The sequence below is a fragment of the Papio anubis genome, chromosome 8 (genome assembly GCF_008728515.1).
Source record: "Papio anubis isolate 15944 chromosome 8, Panubis1.0, whole genome shotgun sequence".
NCBI lineage: Eukaryota > Metazoa > Chordata > Mammalia > Primates > Cercopithecidae > Papio > Papio anubis.
Window position 1 is genome coordinate 37566754 of NC_044983.1, and position 24895 is coordinate 37591648.

The 24895-nt window shown below is 37.4% G+C and overlaps 1 protein-coding gene and 1 pseudogene across 2 annotated transcripts in view; one reads left to right on the forward strand and one right to left on the reverse strand.

Annotated features, from left to right (window-relative positions):
• Window positions 1-24895, forward strand: part of ADAM32 (ADAM metallopeptidase domain 32) — a 164252-nt gene that overhangs the window by 111008 nt on the left and 28349 nt on the right. For both annotated transcript variants that reach the window (XM_021942240.2, XM_021942239.2), the window contains exons 15-17: window positions 3800-3908; window positions 5569-5752; window positions 14436-14522. In XM_021942240.2, the coding sequence (XP_021797932.2) occupies window positions 3800-3908; window positions 5569-5752; window positions 14436-14522 (380 nt within the window). The remainder of the gene's footprint in view (window positions 1-3799; window positions 3909-5568; window positions 5753-14435; window positions 14523-24895) is intronic.
• Window positions 18691-19167, reverse strand: LOC101007687 (annotated as a pseudogene).

The following is a 24895-nucleotide window of genomic DNA, read 5'->3' on the forward strand; positions in this document are numbered from 1 at the left end:
AAAAACTTCCCTGGCCTTGTGAAAGACCTAGACATCCAAATACAAGAAGCACAAGGAACACCCGGGAAATTCATTGCAAAAAGATCATTGCCTAGGCACATTGTCATCAGGTTTTCCAAAGTTAAGATGAGGGAAAGAATCTTAAGAGCTGTGAGACAGAAGCACCAGGTAACCTATAAAGGAAGACCTATCAGATTATCAGCAGATTTCTCAACAGAAACCCTACAAGCTAGAAGAGACTGGGGCCCTATCTTCAGCCTCCTCAAACAAAACAATTGTCAGCCAAGAATTTTGTATCCAGTGAAACTAAGCATCATTTATTAAGGAAAGATACAGTCTTTTTCAGACACACAAATGCTGAGAGAATTTGCCGTTACCAAGCCACCACTAGAAGAACTGCTAAAAGGAGCTCTAAATCTTGAAACAGATCCTGTAAACACATCAAAACAAAACCTCTTTCAAGAATAAATCACACAGGACCTATAAAACAAAAATACAAGTTAAAAAGCCAAAACAAAAAACCCAAAGTACAGAGGCAACAAAGAGCATGATGAATACAATGGTACTTCACATTTCAATACTAACATTGAATGTAAATGGGCTAAATGCTCCACTTAAAAGATACAGATGTACCATATGACCCAGCCATCCCATTACTGGGGATATACCCAAAGGATTATAAATCATGCTGCTATAAAGACACATGCACACGTATGTTTATTGCGGCACTATTCACAATAGCAAAGACTTGGAATCAACCCAAATGTCCATCAGTGACAGACTGGATTAAGAAAATGTGGCACATATACACCATGGAATACTATGCAGCCATAAAAAAGGATGAGTTTGTGTCCTTTGTAGGGACATGGATGCAGCTGGAAACCATCATTCTTAGCAAACTATCACAAGAACAGAAAACCAAACACTGCATGTTCTCACTCATAGGTGGGAACTGAACAATGAGATCACTTGGACTCGGGAAGGGGAACATCTCACACCAGGGCCTATCATGGGAAGGGGGGAGGGGGGAGGGATTGCATTGGGAGTTATACCTGATGTAAATGACGAGTTGATGGGTGCTGACGAGTTGATGGGTGCAGCACAGCAACATGGCACAAGTATACATATGTAACAAACCTGCACGTTATGCACATGTACCCTGGAACTTAAAGTATAATAATAAAAAATAATTTAAAAAAAAAGATACAGAACCCCAGAATGTATAAAACCTCATCAATAAACTATTTGCTGGCTTTAGGAGACTCACCTAACACATAAGGAGTCACATATACTTAAAGTAAAGGGGTGGAAAAAGGCATTTCATGCAAATGGACACCAAAAGCAAGCAGAGGTAGCTATTCTTACATCAGACAAAACAAACTTTAAAGCAATAGCAGTTAAAAGAGACAAAGAGGGACATTATATAATGGTAAAAGGACTTGTCCAACAGGAAAATATCACAATCCTAAACATATATGCAACTATCACTCGAGCTGCCAAATTTATAAAACAATTACTAATAGATCTGAGAAATGACAACAACATAATAATAGTGGGGGACTTCAGTACTCCACTCACAGCACTAGACAGTTATCGAGACAGAAAGTCAACAAAGAAACAATGAATTTAAACTATACCTTGGAAAAATGGACTTAACAGATATATACAGAACATTTCATCCAACAGCTGCAGAATATACATTCTATTCAACACTGCATGGAACATACTCCAAGATAGACCCAATGATAAGCCATAAAATGAATCTCAATAAATTTAAGACAACTGAAATTATGTCAAGCACTCTCTCTGACCACATTTATCTCAGACACCCACATTTATTGCCCTGGTGCCATCCATGCACAACTATCTATGAAAGTGCATCCACTATTTTAATGCACATCAAAGCATTTGATAATGTGGTACTGGGGATCTAATTACACCATTTGGACCGTGGAAGAGCAAATTCTATTGCTTACTAAACTTAGTCAATATACTCTATTATAGGGAATATTTAACATACGACTTCACATTTGCAAAGTGCTGCCCTTTTTATTAGTATTTTCATTTCACTTTCGAAAACCAAGACAAGTCTGAGAGAAAGTGATGATTTAATAGTAATGGGAGAGAGTGTTTAAGGGAGAAATTAATGATAGGGGGTTATTGGTAACTTTAGATGCCATATGTAGACTAATAAAATTGAGTTGGTTGAAGACTATACTTTCAGCAGAATTCATCTGACTGCTTTGTGATCAAACATATTCTTTACATTATCTTTCTAAACTGAACTGAATTTTCAAATTTCTTTCTCCAGACAATCTCTCAGTGTTTAACATGCCCTGCATTGGCATTCCTAACCTGGTGTCTCACATTCACTATTGAACTGGTTAAACATTGTGAATACTCTGAACTAGTATTGCCTATCCTCATGGAATCTATATAATCTCCCGTAATGGACCAATATCAAAAATGGTGGAAAGAGATAAGATGAGGGGAAAACGAAACCCCAAAAAAGGACAGCAGAAAGAAAAAAATGTGTATCATAGAAGGTACAGGTAAACAGGAGAAACTTTCTTGATCTTGAAAGAGAATGGAGAGGCATTAGATGGGAATTAATAGTGACTAAATAGCTATAATATTAAATCTCATAACAATTCATTGACATATATTATTATCTACTTTTGTCAATAAAGCAGTTAGATTTAGAGAGGTTCATTTTGGAGAAGGTAACTGTGCTAGGCAGAATCCTAAAATGACTCCCAGAATTTTTCTGGTGTAGACACTACTTGGATAATTCCCTCCCTTTGAGTTGGGGTAGAACCAGTGAATATATGATTGAATATCAATCCTGTGATATACTAAAGGTCAAGGAATTTTGAAGATGTAGTTAAGGTCTACTATCAGTCAGTTTTGAGTTAATCAAAAGGTAGGTCGCTCTGAGTGCACCTGAACTAATCATGTGAGCCCTTAAAAGACAGGAAATGTTAGAAAGATTCTCCTGTGGGTTTGGAGGAAGAAAGCTGCTGTGTTCCGAGAGTGCCATGTGACTAGGACCTGTGAGGAAGTTCTAAGAGCAAAGAGCAATCCCTAGCAGACAGCTAGCAAACCTACAACTGCAAAAAACTGAACTACTAACAACCAGTGACCTTTGAAGGGGATATAAACCTGCAGATGACACTGCAGCCCCAGCCAGTATTTTGATCTCAGCATAGTATGCAGAGAAAACCCATATGACTTGCTGAACTAACCTAGTGAGTCCATGACAATAAATGGGTGTTGTTTTAAGCTGCCAAATCTTTTCTAACTTTTTACAGAGAAATAAAAAATGCGATATAATGAAGGAAAAAATAGATAAATACATAGGTTGCTAATTTTGGTCCCTTCAATTTAGACTACCTGAAGATACAATGAAGTTTCTTCTCATTGAAGAAATTTTATTGATTTTGTTATAGACCTGGTTTTTTATGAGTTCACGCTCAGAATCTAGAAGAATGGTATAGTTTTCTTGGTTTATCGCGCTATTGCTTTCTTTCACAGAGCCCTCTTCTAGTTGACACTTCTATAATATCTCCCCTCCACCTATATTATCTTTTGTGATGGAAATGGATGGAAATAAGCAAAAGGAGCAATAACAGTGGGCATTGCCATTCACTTTACTTTTCACTCTTTCCTTACAACCTCACTAGGAAAAATGTTTCAATTAGATATTAATAGAGATATAAAGGGAACATTATATGAAGAAATGGAGGAAGATGAAAAACCAATAAACATTTTAATCCAAATGTATTTCTAACTTTAACAGGTTCAAGAAATGCTCCATTTGCCTGCTATGAAGAAATACAATCTCAAGCAGACAGATTTGGGAACTGTGGCAGGGATAGAAATAACAAATATGTGTTCTGTGGATGGAGGTATGCTCTACAAATATAAATGATACTTTTCTTATGTTCTATTAGATTTTTAAAAACATTGCCCCCTTCTCTTTAGTTTATGTCATTCATTCCAGTGGTTTAAAGTATTACATGTGCATGGGAGTGAATCTCAAGTCAAAATCTCCAGCCCTGACACCTCTCTTGTGCTGCAGGCTAAAATTTCATCTTATTTTTAAACATTTATACGTGAATGCCCATTATGTTTCTAAATCCAATCCAAAGTTGAAATTCATAATAGCCACTGTACCTTTCCTGCTTATTTTTCCTTTCCATCCACTTGATTACTTGCCTATGAGGAAGACTGCTCAGTGTCTATAAAATGCAGTTCAATTCCTCCTGAATCTGAAGAGCCAGGTTTTTGATATTTTGATCATGAGTTTAGTTTTACAAAACATCTCTTAGGAACCTACTATACACCACACACTGGGCTAAATCCTAGTTAGCAAATCATACTCATACACTCATGGAATTTGTAGACTCATAAATATACCATGAAGTTTTATGCTTCCTTGACTTGCTTATGCTGTTACTTTTGTTTAGAAATACTTCACTGTTTCTGTTGAAAGCTTACTAATTTGTGAGTTTTAACTCAGATGGTGTCTCCTCTATGAAGTTTTCCTTAACTGTGAGGTTAGGATGTGTCCTCTAATCTCACAGTTACAGAAAACTTCATAGAACTTTTAAGAGAATCTTAAACCTCTGTAATGATTTATTTCACTTATAACATTTTAATGGAATTTGAATCATATTAGTATCTAAGCCATAGAAGAATATTAGACTGTAAAGTCCTTGAGTGTAGGGGTTACAGCTTTTTCATCTTTCTTTCCTTCTATAGGGTGATATAAAATGCTGTAGTGAATTGATTATTTGACAGTAAATATATAATCTGCCCAGTAAATAACAGATCACTAGTACTGTTACCAGAAAGGGGTCTAAATACGGATCCCAGGAGAGGGTTCTTGGATCTTGTGGAAGAGAGAATTTGGGGCAAATCCATACAGTAAAGTGAAAGCAAATTTATTAAGAAAGTAAAGGTATAAAAGAATGACTACTCAACAGGCAAAGCAGCAGCATGGACTGAGGGTTCCTCTCCTTTGTAGACCATATCGGATGACTTCCTGATGTTGCTGTGGCATTTGTAAATTGTCATGGTGCTGGTGGGAGTATCTTTTAGCATGCGAATGCATTATAATTGGAGTATAATGAGCAATGAGGATGACCAGAAGTCACTTTTGTCGCCATCTTGGTTTTGGTAAAATTTGGCTGGCTTCTTTATCTCATGCTGTTTTATCAGCTTATGACCTGTATCTTATGCCGACTTCCTGTCTCATCTTGTGACTAAGAATGCCGTAACCTCCTGGGAATGCAGCCCAGTACATCTTAGCTTTATTTTACCTAGCCTCTATTCAAGATAGAGTCATTCTTGTTCAAATGCCTCTGACAGTACCTTTGAAAATTAAGCTAGGATCAATGGATTTATACTTTTTTACTTTAAATGTTACCATGAAAACATTACGTTTTCTGTAGGTACATTGCCGTAAGTGGAAAACCATTCTTTTTTCATCACAGAAAGCAAATCCAAAGCATTCCTAACAAATTCCTAATGTATAATAAGCATATGTATTTTTTATGTTTTCAGGAATCTTATATGTGGAAGATTAGTTTGTACCTACCCTACTCGAAAGCCTTTCCATCAAGAAAATGGTGATGTGATTTATGCTTTTGTACGAGATTCTGTGTGCGTAACTGTAGACTACAAATTGCCTCGAACAGTTCCAGATCCACTGACTGTCAAAAATGGCTCTCAGTGTGATGTTGGGAGGGTAAATAATTTAAAATCTATTTTAAAAATATAGTTTTATTCATTGTTTTCCTCTTTTTATTTAAGTATCAAATTTTAATTTATTTCTAGTATTAGGTAATCTTAAATGTTTGGAAGCAAAATGAATAATCTTAAATTAGTCTCCAAATAGTAAGAGGGAAATGGGAAGGTCCCACTGCCCCCCCCCCCGCCCCCGCCAAACCCCTGTTAGAATTTCAGTGTTCTGAGCAAGGAAACTCCAAAAATTTGGAGCTTTCCTTGGGAGAGAGTCTTGGGAATATATTATAGTTAAGAACCTCATAGCATGGGACCTTGCTTTTCTTCTGGGAGAAGAAAGAAGAAATCTCACTGTCACTGCCAGCTTTTCCCCACTTCCCTGGTGACCTGTATGATGCAGCAGAGGCAGCCATGATCCCCCTTGGATGGTAACTCCATTGGCCTGAGAACCATCTCCCCCAATCTACCACAACGGCCATAACAAGCCCTACTCTAGGAGAGTTTGAGCTCGGACATGCCCAACCCTGCCCTCACCTGATGGTCTTTCTCTACCTGCCCTGGTAGCCGAAGACAAAAATGACAGTAACTCATGGGAGCTCTATGGCCCTGGTCATCACCTGAAAAACTTGAATACTTACCTGGGTGGACCTTAGGGCAAGCTTGTATCCCCCCTATACTACTACAGCTGATGCTCTCTTGAAATTGCTATCCGTTGGCTGGAGGCCAGCCAACTCAAGCCATTACAGCAATTCATAACAGAACAACCCTGCTCCAAGGAAGGAAAAAACAACAGCTAATTCCACTGCCTGGAACGTTCTGGCTAACCAGTGGTCCCGAGTCTGTCCACATAAAAACTTCATTGCTAGCATAACCAGCCTTGGAGAAAACCAATTGCACTAAACAAGACTATAACCAAGGACTCTCACAGAATCCACTTCACTCCCCTTCTACTTCCACCAGAGCAGGTGCTAGTATCAATGGCTGAGAGACCTAAAGATGGACCACATCACAGGATTCTTTGCAAACATTCCCAAGTACCAACCCAAAGTCCACTACCTCCACTGGGTGGCTAGACCCAGAAGAGCAGTAACAATCACTGCAGTCTGGCTCTCAGAAGGCCCCATCCCTAAGGGAAGGGGTAGAGCACAACATCAAGGGATTACCCTGTGGACAATAGTCTGAACAGCAGTCCTTGATTCCCAAATCTTTCCTCTAACATAATCTACCCAAAAGAGAAGGAACCAGAAAAATGATTCTGGTAATATGACAAAAACATGGTTCTATAACACTCTTAAAAGATCACACTAGCTTACCAGCAATGGATCCAAACCAAGGAGAAATTTCTGAACTGCCAGAAAAGGAATTCAGAAATTTGATTATTAAGCTACTCAAGGAGGCACCAGAGAAAGGTGAAAAACTACCTAAAGAAATTTTTTAAAGTACAGAATATGGACAAAAAATCTCCAGAGAAATATATATCATTAATAAAAAAATCACAACTTCTGGAAATAAAAGACACACTTAGAGAAATGCAAAATACACTGGAAAGTTTCAACAATAGAATTGAACAAGTAGAAGAATTTAAGAGCTTTAAGTCAAGGCTTTGGAATGAACCCAATCTGACACAGACAAAAACAAAAAAGAATAAAAAAGTGAACAAAGCCTCCAAGAAGTTTGGGATTATATTAAATAACCAAACATAAGAAAAATTTGTATTCCTGAGGAAGAAAAGAAATCCAAAAGTTTGGAAAACTTATTTGAGGGAATAATCAAGGAGAACTCCCATGACCTTGCTAGAGATCTAGACTTCCAAATACAAGAAGTTCAAAGAACACCTGGAAAACTTATCACAAGAAGAGCATCATCTAGGCACATGGTCATCAGGTTATCTAAAGTAAAGATGAAGGAAAGAATCTTAAGAGCTGTGAGAAAAAAGCACCAGGTAACGTATAAAGGAAAACCTATCAGATTAACAGCTGATTTCTCAGCAGAAATTCTACAAGCTAGAAGGGATCGGGATCCTGTCTTTAGTCTCTTTAAACAAAACAATTATCAGCCAAGAATTTTGTGTCCAGTGAAACTAAGCTTCATAAATGAGGGAAAGATAAAGTCTTTTTCAGACTAACAAAAGCTGAGAAAATTTGCGACTACCAAACTAGCACTACAAAAACTGCTAAAAGGAGTTCTAAGTCTTGAAACAAAACCTTGAAATACACCAAAATAGAACCTCCTTAAAGCATAAATTTCACAGGATCTCTAACTCAATAACACAATGAAAAAACAATCAAGATATTCAGGCAAAAACCAGCATGATAAATAGAATAGTACCTCAAATCTCAATATTAACATTGAAAATAAATGGCCTAAATTCTTCACTTAAAAGATTCAGAATGGCAGAATGGATAATAATTCACCAAACAAGTAGCTGCTGTCTTTAAGAGACTCACCTAACACATAAGGATTCACAGAAACTTAAGGTAAAGGGGTGGAAAAAGATATTCCATGCAAATGGACATGTAAAGTGAGCAGGAACAGCTATTCTTATATCAGACAAAACAGATTTTAAAGCAAAAACTCTTTAAAAAATGACAAAGAGGGGGCATTATATAATGATAAAGAGACTAGTCCAACAGGAAAAAAAATCACAATTCTAAATACATATGCACCTAACACTAGAGCTGCCAAAGTTATAAAACAATTCTTGATAGACCTAAGAAATGAGATAGATGGCAACATAATAATAGAGTGGGGTATTTCAATACTTCATGACAGCATTGGACAGGTCATCAAGACAGAAAGTCAACAAAGAAACATGGTACTTAAACTATATTCTACAACAAGTAGACTTAACAGATATTTATAGAACATTGTACCCCAAAATGCAGAATATATATCTCTATTCATCAACACATGGAACATATTCCAAGATTGACCATATGATGGACCACAAAATAAGCCTCAATGAACTTAAGAAAATTGAAATCATATCAAGTACTCTCTCAGGCCACAGTGGAATAAAATTGGAAATAACTCCAAAAGAAACCCTCAAAACCATCCAAATACATGGAAATTAAGTAGTCTGCTCCTGAATGATCTTTTGGTCAACAGTGAAATCAGTGGAAACTAAAAACTTCTTTGAACTGAATGATTATAGTGACACAACCCATCCAATCCTCTGGGATACAGCAAAAGCAGTGCTAAAAGGAAAATGTATAACGTTAAATGCCTACATCAAAAAGTCTGAAAGGGCACAAATAGACAATCTAAGGTCATTGTATTAGTCTGCTTTCATGTTGCTCATAAAGACATACCTGAAACTGGGCAATTTACAAAAGAAAGAGGTTTAATGAACTTAAAACTCCACGTGGCTGGGGAGGCCTCACAGTCATGGCAGAAGGTGAAAGGCTTGTCTCACATGGAGGCAGACAGGAGAAGAGTGCTTGTGTGGGGAAACTCCCCTTTGTAAAACTATCAAACCTTGAGAGACTTATTCACTGTCATGAGAATAGCACAGGAGAGATCTGCCCTCATGATTCAATTACCTCCCAACACATGAGAATTCAAGATGAGATTTGGGTGGGGACACAACCTAATCATATAATTCAACCCAAATCTCATGTTCTCACATTTTAAAACCATCCATGCCTTCCTAACAGTCCCCCAAAGTCTTAACTCATTTCAACATTAACTCAAAAGGCTATAATCCAAAGTGTTATCCAAGACAAGGCAAGTCTCTTCCACCTGTGAGCCTATAAAATCAGAAGCAAGTTAGTTACTTCCTAGATACAACAGGGGTATAGGTATTGGATAAATACAGCCTTTCCAAGTGGGAGAAATTGGCCAAAACAAAGGGGTTACAGGTCCCATGCAAGTCCAAAATCCAGCGGGGCAGTGAAATCTTAAAGCTCCAAAATGATCTCGTTTGACTGCATGTCTCACATGCAGGTCATGCTGATGCAAGAAGTAGGTTCCCACAGCCTTGAGCAGCTCTGCCTCTGTGGCTTTGCAGGGTATAGCCTCCTGGCTGCTTTCACAGGCTGGCACTGAATGTCTGCAGCTTTTCCAGGCAAACAGTGCAAGCTGTAGGTGGATCTACCATTCCGGGGTCTGGAGGATGGTGGCCCTCTTCTCACAACTACACTAGGCAGTGCTCCAGTGGGACTCTGTGTCAGGGCTCCAACCTCACATTTCCCTTCTGCACTGCTCTGGCAGAGGTTCTCCATGAGGGCCCCGTTCCTGCAGCAAACTTCTGCATGGACACTCATACATCCTCTGAAATCTAGGCAGAGGTTCCCAAATCTTGATTCTTGGCTTCTGTGCATCCACAGCCTCAACACCACATGGAAGCTGCCAAGGCTTGGGCTTCCACCCTCTGAAACCACAGCCTGAGCTGTACCTTGATCCTTTCAGTCACCGCTTGAGTGGCTGGATGCAGGGCACCAAGTCCCTAGACTGCACACAGCAGAGGGACCCTGGGCCTGGCCCACAAAGTCACCTTTTCCCTCCTAAACCTCCAGACCTGTGATGGGAGAGGCTGCCACCAAGGCCTCTGACATGCCCTGGAGAAAATTTTCCCATTGTCTCGGTGATTAACATTTGGGTCCCCATTACTCATGTAAGTTTCTGTAGCTGGCTTGAATTTCTCTTCAGAAAATGGGATTTTCTTTTCTATTGTGTTATCAGGCTGCAAATTTTCCAAAGTTTTGTGATCTGTTTCGTTTTTAAAACTGAATGCCTTTAATAGCACCCAAGTCACCTCTTGAATGCTTTGCTACTTAGAAATTTCTTCCACCAGATACTCTAAATCATCTCTCTCAAGTTCAAAGTTCCACAGATCTGTAGGGCAGGGGCAGAAGGCTGCCAGTCTCTGCGAAAACACAATTAAGAGCCACATTTGCTCCAGTTCCCAACAAGTTCCTGATCTCCATCTGAGGCCACCTCAGCCTGGATTGTATTGTTCATATCTTTATCAGCATTTTGGTCCAAACCATCTGACAAGTCTCTAGGATGTTCCAAACTTTCCCACGTGTTCCTGTTTTCTTCTGAGCCCTCCAAACTGTTTCAACCTCTGCCTGTTACCCAGTTCCAGAGTCACTTTCACGTCTTTGGGTTTCTTTTCAGCAGCACCCCACTCTACTGGTACCAATTTACTGTATTAGTTTTTTTCATGCTGCTGACAAAGACATACCTGAGACTGGGCAATTTACAAAAGGAAGAAGTATAATGGACTTACAGTTCCACATGGCTGGGAAAGCCTCACAATCATGGTGGAATGTGAAAGGTACATATTGGCAGACAACAGAAGAGAGCTTATGCAGTGAATCTCCCTTTTATAAAACCATCAGATCTCATGAGATTTATTCCCTTTCACAGGAACAGCACAGGAAAAACCTGCCTCCGTGATTCAATTACCTCCCACTCGTTCCCTCTCACAATATATGGGAATTCAGAATGAAATTTGGCTGGGAACATGGCCAAACCATAACAGTCATACCTTGAGGAACTAGAGAAACAGGAACAAACCAAACCCAAGTCCAGCAGAAGAAAATAAGTAGCAAAGATCAGAGCAGAAGTAAATAAAATGGAAACAATCAAAGGAAAAATAGATGAAACAAAAGCTGGTTCTTTGAAAAGATAAGCAAAACGGATGGACCATTAGTGAGATTAACCAAGAAAAGAAGAGAAAGGTCTAAATAAGTTCAATTAGAAATGAAATGGGAGATATTACAACCTATACCATAGAAACACAAAAGATCATTGAAGGCTACTGTGAACACCTTTATGCACACAAAATAGATAACCTAGGGGAGATAGATAAATTTCTGGAAATATATAACCCTCATAAATTAAATTGGGAAGAAATAGAAACTCTGAACAGACTAATAACAAGCAGTGAGATTGAAATGGTAATAAAAACCATTACCAATGAAAAAAAAGTCCAGAATTGGATGGATTCATAGCTGAATTCTGTCAGAGATTAAAAAAAGAACTGGTACCAATCCTACTGAAAATATTTCAAAAGATAGAGAAAGAGGGAATTTTTCCTAAATTGTTCTGTGAAACCAATATCACCCTAATATAAAAACCAGGAAAGGAAAGAACAAAAAAGGAAAACTACAGAACAATATCTCTGGTAAACAAAATGCAAGTTTTCTCAACTAAATACTAGCCAACTGAATACAACAGCATATCAAAAAGATATTCCACCACGATCAAGTTGGTATCACACCAGAGATGCAAGTTTAACATATACAAGTAAATAAATGTAATACAACACATAAGCAGAATTTAAAACAAAAATCATATGATCATTTTAATAGACAAAGTAAAAGCATTTGACAAAATCCAACATCCCTTTATGATTAAAACCCTCAGAAAAATTGGCATAGAAGGGACATACCTTAAGGTAATGAAGGCTGTATACAACAAAACCACAGGCAACATTGTACCGAATAGGGAAAAGTTGAAAGCATTTTCCCTGAGAACAGGAACAAGATAAGGATGCCCATTTTCATCACTTCTATTCAACATAGTACTGGAGGTCCTAGCCCGAGCAATCAAACAAGAGAAAGAAAGAGTATTCAAATTGATGATGAGGAAGTCAAACTGTCACTGCTTGCCAATGATATGATCATATACCTTGAAAACCCTAAAGACTCATCTAAAAAGCTTCTAGATTTGATAAATGAATCAGTAAAGTTGCAGGATACAAAAGTAATGTACACAAATCAGTAGCACTGCTATACACCAACAGTGACCAAGCTGAGAATCAAATCAAGAATTCAACCCCTTTTACAGTAGATGCAACAAACCCCCCTCCCCCAAAATACTTAGGAATATACCTAACAAAGGAAAACTATGAAACACTGCTGAAAGAAATTATAGATGACCCAAACAAATGAAAACACATACCATGCTCATGGATGGGTAGAATAAATATTGTGAAAATGACAATACTGTCAAAGGAATATATAAATTCAATATAATTCCCATCAAAATACCATCATCATTCTTCACAGAACTGGAAAAAGCAATCCTCAAATTCATATGGAACCAAAAAAGAGCTGCATGGGCAAAGCAAGACTAAGCAAAACAAAAACCAAAAAACAAAACAAAACAAAACAAGAAAACCCCAAAACCAAATCTGGAAGCATCACATTACCCGACTTCAAACTCTGCTACAAGGCTATAATCACCAGAACAGCATGGTACCACTATAAAAACAGACACATAGACGAATGGAACAGAATAGAGCTCCCAGAAATAAAGCCAAGTACTTACAGTCAACTGATCTTTGACAAAGCAAACAAAAACATAAAGTGGGGAAAGGACATTCTATTCAACAAATGGTAGTGGGATAACTGGCAAGCCACGTGTAGAAAAATGAAACTGGATCCTCATTCTCACCTTATACAAACATCAACTCAAGATGGGTCAAAGACTTAAATGTAACACCTGAAGCCATAAAAATTCTAGAAGATAACATTGGAAAAACCCTTCTAGATATTGTCTTAGGTAAAGTGTTCATGAACAAGAACCCAAAAGCAAATGCAATAAAAACAAAGATAAATAGATGGGACTTAATTAAACAAAAAAGCTTCTGCATAGCAAAAAAAAATAAATAAAATAATAATCAGCAGAGTAAACAGACAACCCACGGTGGCTAAGAAATGTGGTATATAAATACCATGGAATCCTACTCAGCCTTAAAAAGGAACAAAATAATGACATTTACACAACCTGGATGGAGTTGGAGTCCATTATCCTAAGTGAAGTAACTCAGGAATTGAAAATGGAACATCATATGTTCTCACTCATAAGTGGGAGCAAATCTCTGAAGATGCAAAGGCATGAGAATGATACAATAGACTTTGTGGACTTGAGGGGAAGTGTGGGAGGGAGTAAGGAATGAAAGGCTATACACTGGTTACAGTGTGCACTGTTAGGATGATGGCTGCACCAAAATCTCAGAAATCACTACTAAAAATCTTATTCATGTAACCAAACACCACCTGTTCCCCAAAATATATTGAAATAAAAATTAAAAAAGAAGAAGTAGTGAAGGTTAAATGGAACTGCGGCCTTGTTCCAATCTGACCTGCATCCTTATGAAAAATAGATTTGGATACACAAAGAGACACCAGGGGCTTGTGCACGTAGAGGAAAGGCCATGTGAGGACATAGGGAGAAGGCAAGTCTAGAAGAGAGGCCTCAGGAGAAACCAACCCTGCAGACACCTTGATCTTGGACTTCCAGCCTCTAGAACTGTTAGAAAATAAATCACTGTTGTTGAAACCACTTAAAGCTATGGTACTTTGTGATATCAGCCTAAGCAGACAATATAATATCCTTATTTAGATGTTTGCTAAAACTCTCTTATTATTTAAACACTGGACTTTTTGTTATTGTTTTAATTACTCTGCCTTAGAACTACATGAAGAAACATAGTAATAATAATATCAATTTAAAATGCAAATAAATCACAAATGTCTTTTCTTGCAAAACAAACAAACAAATAAACAAAGAACAAACAAAAAACACCCTTCTGGAATGCAGCAAAAGCAGTACTTAGAGGAAAATGTATCATTGAATGGCTATGCTTTTATATTACATAATTACTTACTGTAATGTTATGATGACTATACCCCTCTGACATGGAAACTTTTTTTTTATGTGTTGTTCTTTAGATTTGTGTAAATCGTCAATGTGTAGAATCAAGGAAAATTAAGGCTACAGCACTTGTTTGTTCTGAGCATATTTGTTCTGGACATGGAGTAAGTAACCACATGTTTCCCTCAATCACATTTCTTGGACACTTTTTTGCATCACTTATTAATTTACTGACATTTTTTGGCTCACTACCATGTGCCAGACTCTGTTGCATCTAGCTTCAGTTGAGAGCTGAATTAAGTCATTAAATTCAGCAGCCATAATTAGTTACAGAAGATATTTTGAGTAGAATTAAATTGCTAATGACGTAAATATATATTGTTATAATTGGGTACTTTTCAGAGGGTGTTAAATTTTCTGATAAATACATTAACCTGGTTCTCAAAGGAAAGATAATTGTGTTGTAATTCCTGTGTCTGTGAATATACAGGGATCATAAAAAACTATTGTTTTATTTATCTACTTTAAAAAATAGACTTTATTTTTTAGAGGAGCTTCAGGTTCACAGAAACTTTGGAAAGTAGAAAGTAGAGAGATTTTCCATATATCCACTCATCTTACAGAGGCACAATCTTTTCCAATTTTAACATCACACACCATAGTGGTCTGTTTGTTATAACTGATGACCTACAAGGACATATCATTATCACCCAAAGTCCAGTTTACATTAGGATTCACTGTTAGTGTCTCACATTCTATGGGTTTTGACAAATGTGTAATGATATAGATCCATCATTATAATATACAGAGAGTATTTTCATTACTCTAAAAATTATCTGTGCTCCATCAGTTCATCCTTCTCTCTCCACTAACCCTTGGCAACCGCTGATCTTATTACTGTTTTCCTAGATTTTTATTTTCCAGAATGTCATTTTATTGAAATCATATAGTATGTAGCCTTTTCAGATTGGTTTCTTTCACTTAGTAATATGCATTTAACGTTTCTCCATGTTTTTCTTTCTTTTTTTTTTTTTGAGACGGAGTCTCGCTCTGTCACCCAGGCTGGAGTGCAGTGGCCGGATCTCAGCTCACTGCAAGCTCCGCCTCCCGGGTTCACGCCACTCTCCTGCCTCAGCCTCCCGAGTAGCTGGGACTACAGGCACCCGCCACCTCGCCCGGCTAGTTTTTTGTATTTTTTTAGTAGAGACGGGGTTTCACCGTGTTAGCCAGGATGGTCTCGATCTCCTGACCTCGTGATCTGCCCGTCTCGGCCTCCCAAAGTGCTGGGATTACAGGCTTGAGCCACCACACCCCGCCTTCTCCATGTTTTTCTATGGCTTGATAGTTCATTTCTTTTTAGTGCTAAATAATATTCCATTGTCTGAATGTGCCATAGTTATTTATCCACTCATCTACTGAAGAACATCTTGGTTGCTTCCAAGTTTGGTAATTACAAATAAAGCTGCTATAAACATCCTTCTGCAGGTTTTTGTGTGGACATAAATTTTCACCTATTTTGAGTAAATACCAAGGATTGTGGTTGCTGTATCATATCGTAAGAATATGCTTAGTTTTGTTAGAAACTGACAAAACATCTTTGAAAGTGGCTGTACCAGTTTGCATTCCCACCAGCAGTGAATGAGAGTCCCTGTTGCTCCACATCCAAGCCAACATTTTTTGTTGTCAGTGTTTCGGATTTTGGCCATTCTAACAGGTGTGTAGTGGTATTTCATTGTTGTTTTAATTTGCATTTTACTGATGACATATGTGAGGCGTATTTCATATACTTATTTTCCATCTATGTATCTTTTTTGGTGAGGGACCTTTTAAAGTCTTTTGCCCATTTTAAAAGTTGTTTGTTTTCTTGTTGAGTTTTAAGTTTTCTCTTAGTATTTTGAATAACAGTCACATATCTGATGTGTCTTTTGCAAATATTTTCTTCCAGTCTGTGACTTATCTTTTTATTCTCTTAACAGTGCTTTTCACAGAGAAGGTTTTAATTTTATGAAGCCCAACTTCTTAATTATTTCTTGTGTAGATTGTGCCTTTGGTATTGTATCTAAAAAGTCTATGCAATACCCAAGGTCATCCAGTTTTTTTTTTTTTTTTCTGAGTTATCTTCTAGGAGTTTTTTAGCTTTGCATTGTACATTTAGGCCTATGACCCATTCTGGATTAACTTTTTGAAGGGTGATAGGTTTGCGTCTAGATTCTTTTTTTTCCTGCATTTTGATGTCCAGCTAGCACCAATTGTTGAAGTTTTTCTTTTCTCTACTGTATTGCTTTTGCTCCTTCGTCAGAGATTAATGGACTAGATTTATGTTTGTCAGTTTCTGGGCTCCTTATTCTGTTTCATTGATCCATTTGATTATTCTTTCTCCTATATCATATTGCCTTGATTCCTACAGACTTACAGTATGTTGAAGTTGGGTAGTGTTAGTCTTCTGACTTTGTTCTTCTTCTTTTAATGGTAACTTGACTATTCTTGATCTTTTGTGCCTCCATAGAAACTTTAGAATCAGTTTGTTGATTTCCACAAAACACCTTGCTGAGATTTTGACAGGGATTGTGTTCCATCTATAGATCAAGTTAGTAAGAACTGATATCTTGACACCATTGAGTCTTTCTATCCATGCACATGTAATGTGTTTTCACTTATTTAGTCCTTTTTTATTTCCTTCATCAGTGTTTTGTAGTTTTTCTCATATTGATCTTATATATATTTTGTTAGATTTATACCAAGTACTTCATTTTGGGGGGGAGGGGAGGCTAATGTAAATAGTATTATGTCTTTAATTTCAAGTTTCGTTTGTTCATTGCTGGTGTATAGGAAAATGATTGGCTTTTGTGCATTAACCTTGTATATTGCAACCATGCTACAATCACTTGTTAGTTCCAAGAGTTCTTCAAGTCTTTTTAGAATGTCTAAATTGCTGTTTATGTCATATATGAACAAAGACAGTTTTATTTCTTCCTTCCCAATCAGTATACCTTTTTTTTCTTATTTTATTGTATTAGTTAGAACTTCCTGTATGATATTGAAATAGGAGTGGTGAGAGGAGACGTCCTTGCATTGCTTCTTATCTTAGTGGGAAAGTGTCTAATATCTCACCATTAAGTATGATATCAGCTGTAGGTTTTTTTGTTTGATATTTTGTTAGATGAAAAACTTTCCCTCTATTCCTAGTTTGCTGTTAGTTTACTTTTAAATCACAAATAAGTGTTGGCTTTTTTGTTGTTGTTGTTGTTGAGATGGAACCTCGCTGTGTTGCCCAGGCTGGAGTGCAGTGGTGCAATCTTGGCTACCTGCAAGCTCCGCCTTCCCGGTTCACGCCATTCTTCTGCCTCAGCCTCCCGAGGAGCTGGGAGTACAGGCGCCCACCACCATGCCCGGCTAATTGTTTTTGCATTTTTAGTAGAGATGCGGTTTCACCGTGTTAGCCAGGATGGTCTCGATCTCCTGACCTCATGATCTGCCCGTCTCGGCCTCCCAAAGTGCTGGGATTTCAGGCGTGAGACACCGCGCCCGGCCCGAGTGTTGGCTTTTTAATATTAAATGCTTTTTATGTATCTATTGATATGATAATGCAATTTTTCTTCATTAGTTTATTGATGTGAGATGAAGTACATCAGCTAATTTTCTAATGTTGAACCAGTTACATGCCTGGTGAACCCATCTCAGCAAACAATTATTTGTAACATCAATTAAGAATAAGAAAAATAAAAATTTTTAGTTTACTTTCACTTAATTCCTTCTCTAATACTATTCTTTTTATATAAATAACATTTGATGACCTTTGTGATTTTCATTCTCTCTGAAGAATCTCTTCTGACATTCATTTCAAAGGCAGGTCTACTGGTGATATATACTCTCAATTTTTGCTTATCTGAGAGTCTTCATTTCCACTTTTGCAAGATAATTTCAAAGGATTAAATATTTCACTCATCACTCTTTTTGCTTGCATGGTTGCTGAAGAGAAGACCAGTATAATTTTTATCTTTGTGCCTCTATAGATATGGTATTTTCTCTCTCTGGTTTCTTTCCCAATTTGTTCTTTATCTTTTCTTTTCTGTAGTTTGAAAGTTATTATGTCTAGGTATAAATTTTTGGCATTTGTCCTGATTTTTTTGTGGCAGGGATTGCTTGATCTGTGATTTGTTGTAAGACATTAATTTTGGAAACTTATCAACTGTTATTGCTTCAAATATTTCTTCTATTCCATTCTTTTTTGTCTTCTTGGTATCCTCATTACATGTATGTTATGCATTTTTTTAGTTGTCTCACAGTTCTTGGATATTCTGTTCTGTTTTTTCAACCTTTTTTGTGTGTGTGTGTGAGCCAAATATTTATTCATTTCTTGCATTTGAAGTACTCTTCGATAACATCCTTGGCCTGAGACTCCTTTCCATAGTCCTTAACTACTACACAATTGCAACCAACCACTTTACAGGGTTTCCCCTCTCTGTCAGTTTTACAGAGGCCTACCCATTCTCCTGGTTTCTTGTTGTCATCAACCTTAATTAGGTTGATTTGGTGTTCAGCATAAAGGGCCTCCACCAACTTGATATACATAGGCTCATCACAGTTGGATGCAAGCACACAAAGATGGGCTTGGCGCTTGTCTAAGGCTTTGGCAGCTTCGGGAATTCCACGTGCTAGGCCATCGTGGATGTGGGCGGTCTTCAGCACCTCTTGTAAAGCAGTATTAACGTCCATTACACCTCCAGCAGCAATGCCGTCCTCGGCCATGGCGGTGGGTTACGGGTGAAGCAGCATCTTGAACGCACGCGAGCCTCCGCCTCCGCGCGACTCCGCGGTGGTAGGGAAACAACAACCTTTTTTTTATTTTGACTTTTTAGTTTTAGATGTTTCTATTGAGATATCCTCAAGCTCAGAGGTCTTTTCTCATCTCAGCCATGATTAGTCTATTAACGGGCCGGTCAAAAGCATTCTTCATTTCTGTTGCAGTGTTTTTGATCTCTAGTACTTCTTTTTGATTCTTTCTTAGAATTTTTATCTCTCTGCCTACACTGCCAATCTGTTCTTACATGCAGTCTACTTTATCCATTAGAGCTTTCAGCATATGAAATATAATTGTTTTATTTATTTATTTTAATTTTATTTTCATTGACAATAGTTGTACCTGTTGTGGGGGTATAAATGATAATTAATACATTCATATAATTCATAAAATTATCTTAATTATCAGTATAATTATCTTATATCTTAATTATCTTAATTATCAGTATAATTAAGATATCCATCATTTTACACATTTGTCTTTATGCTAAAACGTTTGAATTTATTTTTCTAGCTGTATTTGAAATATACAATAGGTTATTTTAAACTCTGGTCATCCTACTGATGACCAAATGTCAAAACACTTGGTCTTACTTCTTTCAAACTGGATATTTGTATCTATTAATCAACATCTCTTCATCCTCTCCTCCCATTACACATTCTGGCCTCTGGTAACCACCCACCTACTCTGTATCTTCGTGAATCCACTTTTTTAGCTTCCACATATGAGTAAGAACATGTGATATTTATCTTTCTGTGCTTAGCCTATTTCATTTACCATAATGACTTCCAGTTCCATTCATGTTGCTATGAGTGATGGGATTTCATTATGTTTATAGCCTATGTTTTACATTGTGTATGTATCCCACATTTTCTTTATTTTTTCGTCTATTCATGGACACTTCCATTGATTCTATATTTTGGTTATTGTGAATAGAGCTACAATAAACATGGGAATGCAGATAGCATTTTGAAGTGTTGATTTCCATTCTTTTGGTTATTTACTCAGTAGTAGAATTGCTGAGTCATATGGTAGTTCTGTTTTTAGTTTTTTTTTTTTTGAGGAATCTCCACACAATTTTTTTAAAGTGGCTGTACTAATTTACATTCCCACCTACAGTGTGTGAGGCTTTCCTTTTCTCCACAGCCTCGCCAGCGTTGGCTGTTCCCTGTCTTTTTGATAAAAGCCATTTTAACTGGATTGAGATTCTATCTCATAATTTTGATTTGCATCTCTCTCATAATTAGTGATGTTGAACATTTTTTCGTCTACCTGTTGGCCATTTGTATGTTTTATTTTGAGAGATGTCTATTCAGATCTTTTGCCCATTTTTTTAATCATATAATTTGTGGAGTTTTTTCCTATTGAGTTATTTGAGCTCTTTATATATTCTGATTGTCAGTCCCTTGTCATATGGATAGTTTGGAAATATTTTCTTTTATTCTGTGGGTTGTCTCTTCACTTTGTTGATTGCTTCTTTTGCTGTGTCGAAGCTTTTTAGCTTGGTGTAATCCCATTTGTTTATTTTTGCTTATGTTTCCTATGCATTTGAGGTTATATCCAAAAAATAATTACATAATCAATGTCTTAGAACTATTTTCCTACATTTTCTCCTGGTAATTTTATAGTTTTGGTTCTTTTTTTTTTTTATTATACTTTAAGTTCTAGGGTACATGTGCACAACATGCAGGTTTGTTACATATGTATACATGTGCCATGTTGGTGTGCTGCACCCATTAACTTGTCATTTACATTAGGTATATCTCCTAATGCTATCCCTCCCCCGTACCCCCTCCCCACAATAGGACCCAGTGTGTGATGCTCCCCTTCCTGTTTCCAAGTGATCTCATTGTTCAATTCCCACCTATGAGTGAGAACATGTGGTATTTGGTTTTCTGTTCTTGTGATAGTTTGCTGAGAATGATGGTTTCCAGCTGCATCCATGTCCCTACAAAGGACACGAACTCATCCTTTTTTATAGCTGCATAGTATTCCATGGTGTATATGTGCCACATTTTCTTAATCCAGTCTGTCACTGATGGACATTTGGGTTGATTCCAAGTCTTTGCTATTGTGAATAGTGCCGCAATAAACATACATGTGCCTGTGTCTTTATAGTAGCATGACTTATAATCTTTTGGGTATATCCCCAGTAATGGGATAGCTGGGTCAAATGGTGTTTCTAGTTCTAGATCCTTGAGGAATCACCACACCATTTTCCACAATGGTTGAACCAGTTTACTGTCCCCCAACAGTGTAAAAGTGTTCCTATTTCTCCACATCCTCTCCAGCACCTGTTGTTTCCTGATTTTTTAATGATTGCCATTCTAACTGGTGTGAGATGGTATCTCATCGTGGTTTTGATTTGCATTTCTCTGATGGCGAGTGATGATGAGCATTTTTTCGTGTGTCTGTTGGCTGTATGAATGCCTTCTTTTTAGAAGTATCTGTTCATATCCTTTGCCCACTTTTTGATAGGGTTGTTTGTTTTTTTCTTGTAAATTTGATTGAGATCTTTATAGGTTCTGGATATTAGCCCTTTGTCAGATGAGTAGATTGCAAAAATGTTCTCCCATTCTGTAGGTTGCCTGTTCACTCTGATGGTAGTTTCTTTTGCTGTACAGAAGCTCTTTAGTTTAATTAGATCCCATTTGTCAATTTTGGCTTTTGTTGCCATTGCTTTTGGTGTTTTAGACATGAAGTTCTTGCCCATGCCTATGTCCTGAAAGGTATTCCCTAGGTTTTCTTCTAAGGTTTTTATGGTTTTAGGTCTAACATTTAAGTCTCTAATCCATCTTGAATTAATATTTCATATAAGAAGTAAGGAAAGGATCGAGTTTCAGCTTTCTACTTATGGCTAGCCAATTTTCCCAGCACCATTTATTAAATAGGGAATCCTTTCCCCATTTCTTGTTTCTCTCAGGTTTGTCAAAGACCAGATGGTTGTAGATGTGTGGTATTATTTCTGAGGGCTCTGTTCTGTTCCATTGGTCTATATCTCTGTTTTGGTACCAGTACCATGCTGTCTTGATTACTGTAGCCTTGTAGTATAGTTTGATGTCAGGTAGCATGATGCCTCCAGCTTTGTTCTTTTGGCTTAGGATTGTCTTGGCAATGTGGGGTCTTTTTTGGTTCCATATGAACTTTAAAGCAGTTGTTTCCAATTCTGTGAAGAAAGTCATTGGTAGCTTAATGGGGATGGCATTGAATCTATAAATTACCTTGGGCAGTATGGCCATTTTCACAATATTGATTCTTCCTATCCATGAGCATGGTATGTCCTTCCATTTGTTTGTGTCCTCTTTTATTTCACTGAGCAGTGGTTTGTAGTTCTCCTTGAAGAGGTCCTTTACATCCCTTGTAAGTTGGATTCCTAGGTATTTTATTCTCTTTGAAGCTATTGTGAATGGGAGTTCATTCATGATTTGGCTCTCTGTTTGTCTGTTACTGGGGTGTAAGAATGCTTGTGATTTTTGTACATTGATTTTGTATCCTGAGACTTTGCTGAAGTTGCTTATCAGCTTAAGGAGATTTTGGGCTGAGAAAGGTTTTCTAAATGTACAATCATGCCATCTGCAAACAGGGACAATTTGACTTCTTTTCCTAACTGAATACCCTTGATTTCTTTCTCTTGCCTGATTGCCCTAGCCAGAACTTCCAACACTATGTTGAATAGGAGTGTTGAGAGAGGGCATCCCTGTCTTGTGCCAGTTTTCAAAGGGAATTTTTCCAGTTTTTGCCCATTCAGTATGATATTGGCTGTGGGTCTGTAATAAATAGCTCTTATTATTTTGAGATACGTTCCATCAATACCAAATTCGGCTGTGAATCCGTCTGGTCCTGGACTTTTTTTGGTTGGTAGGCTATTAATTATTGCCTCAATTTCAGAGCCTCCTATTGGTCTATTCAGGGATTCAACTTCTTCCTGGTTTAGTCTCGGGAGAGTGTAAATGTCCAGGATATTATCCATTTCTTCTAGGTTTTCTAGTTTATTTGCGTAGAGATGTTTATAGTATTCTGTGATGGTAGTTTGTATTTCTCTGGGGTCAGTGGTGATATCCCCTTTATCATTTTTTATTGCGTCTATTTGATTCTTCTCTCTTTTCTTCTTTATTAGTCTTGTTAGCAGTCTATCAATTTTGTTGATCTTTTCAAAAAACCAACTCCTGGATTCATTGATTTTTTGGAGAGTTTTTTGTGTCTCTATCTCATTCAGTTCTGCTCTGATCTTAGTTATTTCTTGCCTTCTGCTAGCTTTTGAATGTGTTTGCTCTTGCTTCTCTAGTTCTTTTAATTGTGATGTTAGGGTGTCGATTTTAGATCTTTCCTGCTTTCTCTTGTGGGCATTTAGTGCTATAAATTTCCCTCTACACACTGCTTTAAATGTGTCCCAGAGATTCTGGTATGTTGTATCTTTGTTCTCATTGGTTTCAAAGAACATCTTTATTTCTGCCATCATTTCGTTATGTACCCAGTAGTCATTTGGAGCAGGTTGTTCAGTTTCCATGTAGTTAAGCAGTTTTGATTGAGTTTCCTAGTCCTGAGTTCTAGTTTAATTGCACTGTGGTCTGAGAGACAGTTTGTTATAATTTCTGTTCTTTTACATTTGCTGAGGAGTGCTTTACTTCCAATGCTGTGGTCAGTTTTGGAATAAGTGTGATGTGGTGTTGAGAAGAATGTATATTTTGTTGATTTGGGGTGGAGAGTTCTGTAGGTTTCTATTGGGTCCACTTGGTGCAGAGTTGAGTTCAATTCCTGGATATCCTTGTTAACTTTCTGTCTCGTAGATATGTCTAATGTTGACAGTGGGGTGTTAAAGTCTCCCATTATTATTGTGTGGGAGTCTAAGTCTCTTTGTAAGTCTCTAAGGACTTGCTTTATGAATCTGGGTGCTCCTGTATTAGGTGCATATATATTTAGGATAGTTAGCTCTTCCTGATGAATTGATCCCTTTACCATAATGTAATGGCCTTGTCTCTTTTGATCTTTGATGGTTTAAAGTCTGTTTTATCAGAGACTGAGATTGCAACCCCCACTTTTTTTTGTTTTCCATTTACTTGGTAGATCTTCCTCCATCCCTTTATTTTTAACCTATGTGTGTCTCTGCACGTGAGATGGGTCTCCTGAATACAGCAAACTGATGGGTCTTGACTCTTTATCCAGTTTGCCAGTCTGTGTCTTTTAATTGGAGCATTTAGTCCATTTACATTTAAGGTTAATATTGTTATGTGTGAACTTGATGCTGTCATTATGATATTAGCTGGTTATTTTGCTCGCTAGTTGATGCAGTTTCTTCCTAGCATCGATAGACTTTACATTTTGACATGTTTTTGCCATGGCTGGTACCTGTTGTTCTTTTCCATGTTTAGTGCTTCCTTCAGAATCTCTTGTAGGGCAGGCCTGGTGGTGACAAAATCTCTAAGCATTTGCGTGTCTGTAAAGGATTTTATTTCTCCTTCACTTATGAAACTTAGTTTGGCTGGATATGAAATTCTGGGTTGAAAATTCTTTTCTTTAAGAATGTTGAATATTGGCCCCCATTCTCTTCTGGCTTGGGGAGTTTCTGCCGAGAGATCTGCTGTTAGTCTGATGGGCTTCCCTTTGTGTGTAACCCGACCTTTGTCTCTGGCTGCCCTTAACATTTTTTCCTTCATTTCAACTTTGGTGAGTCTTACTATTATGTGTCTTGCAGTTGCTCTTCTTAAGGAGTATCTTTGTGGCATTCTCTATATTTCC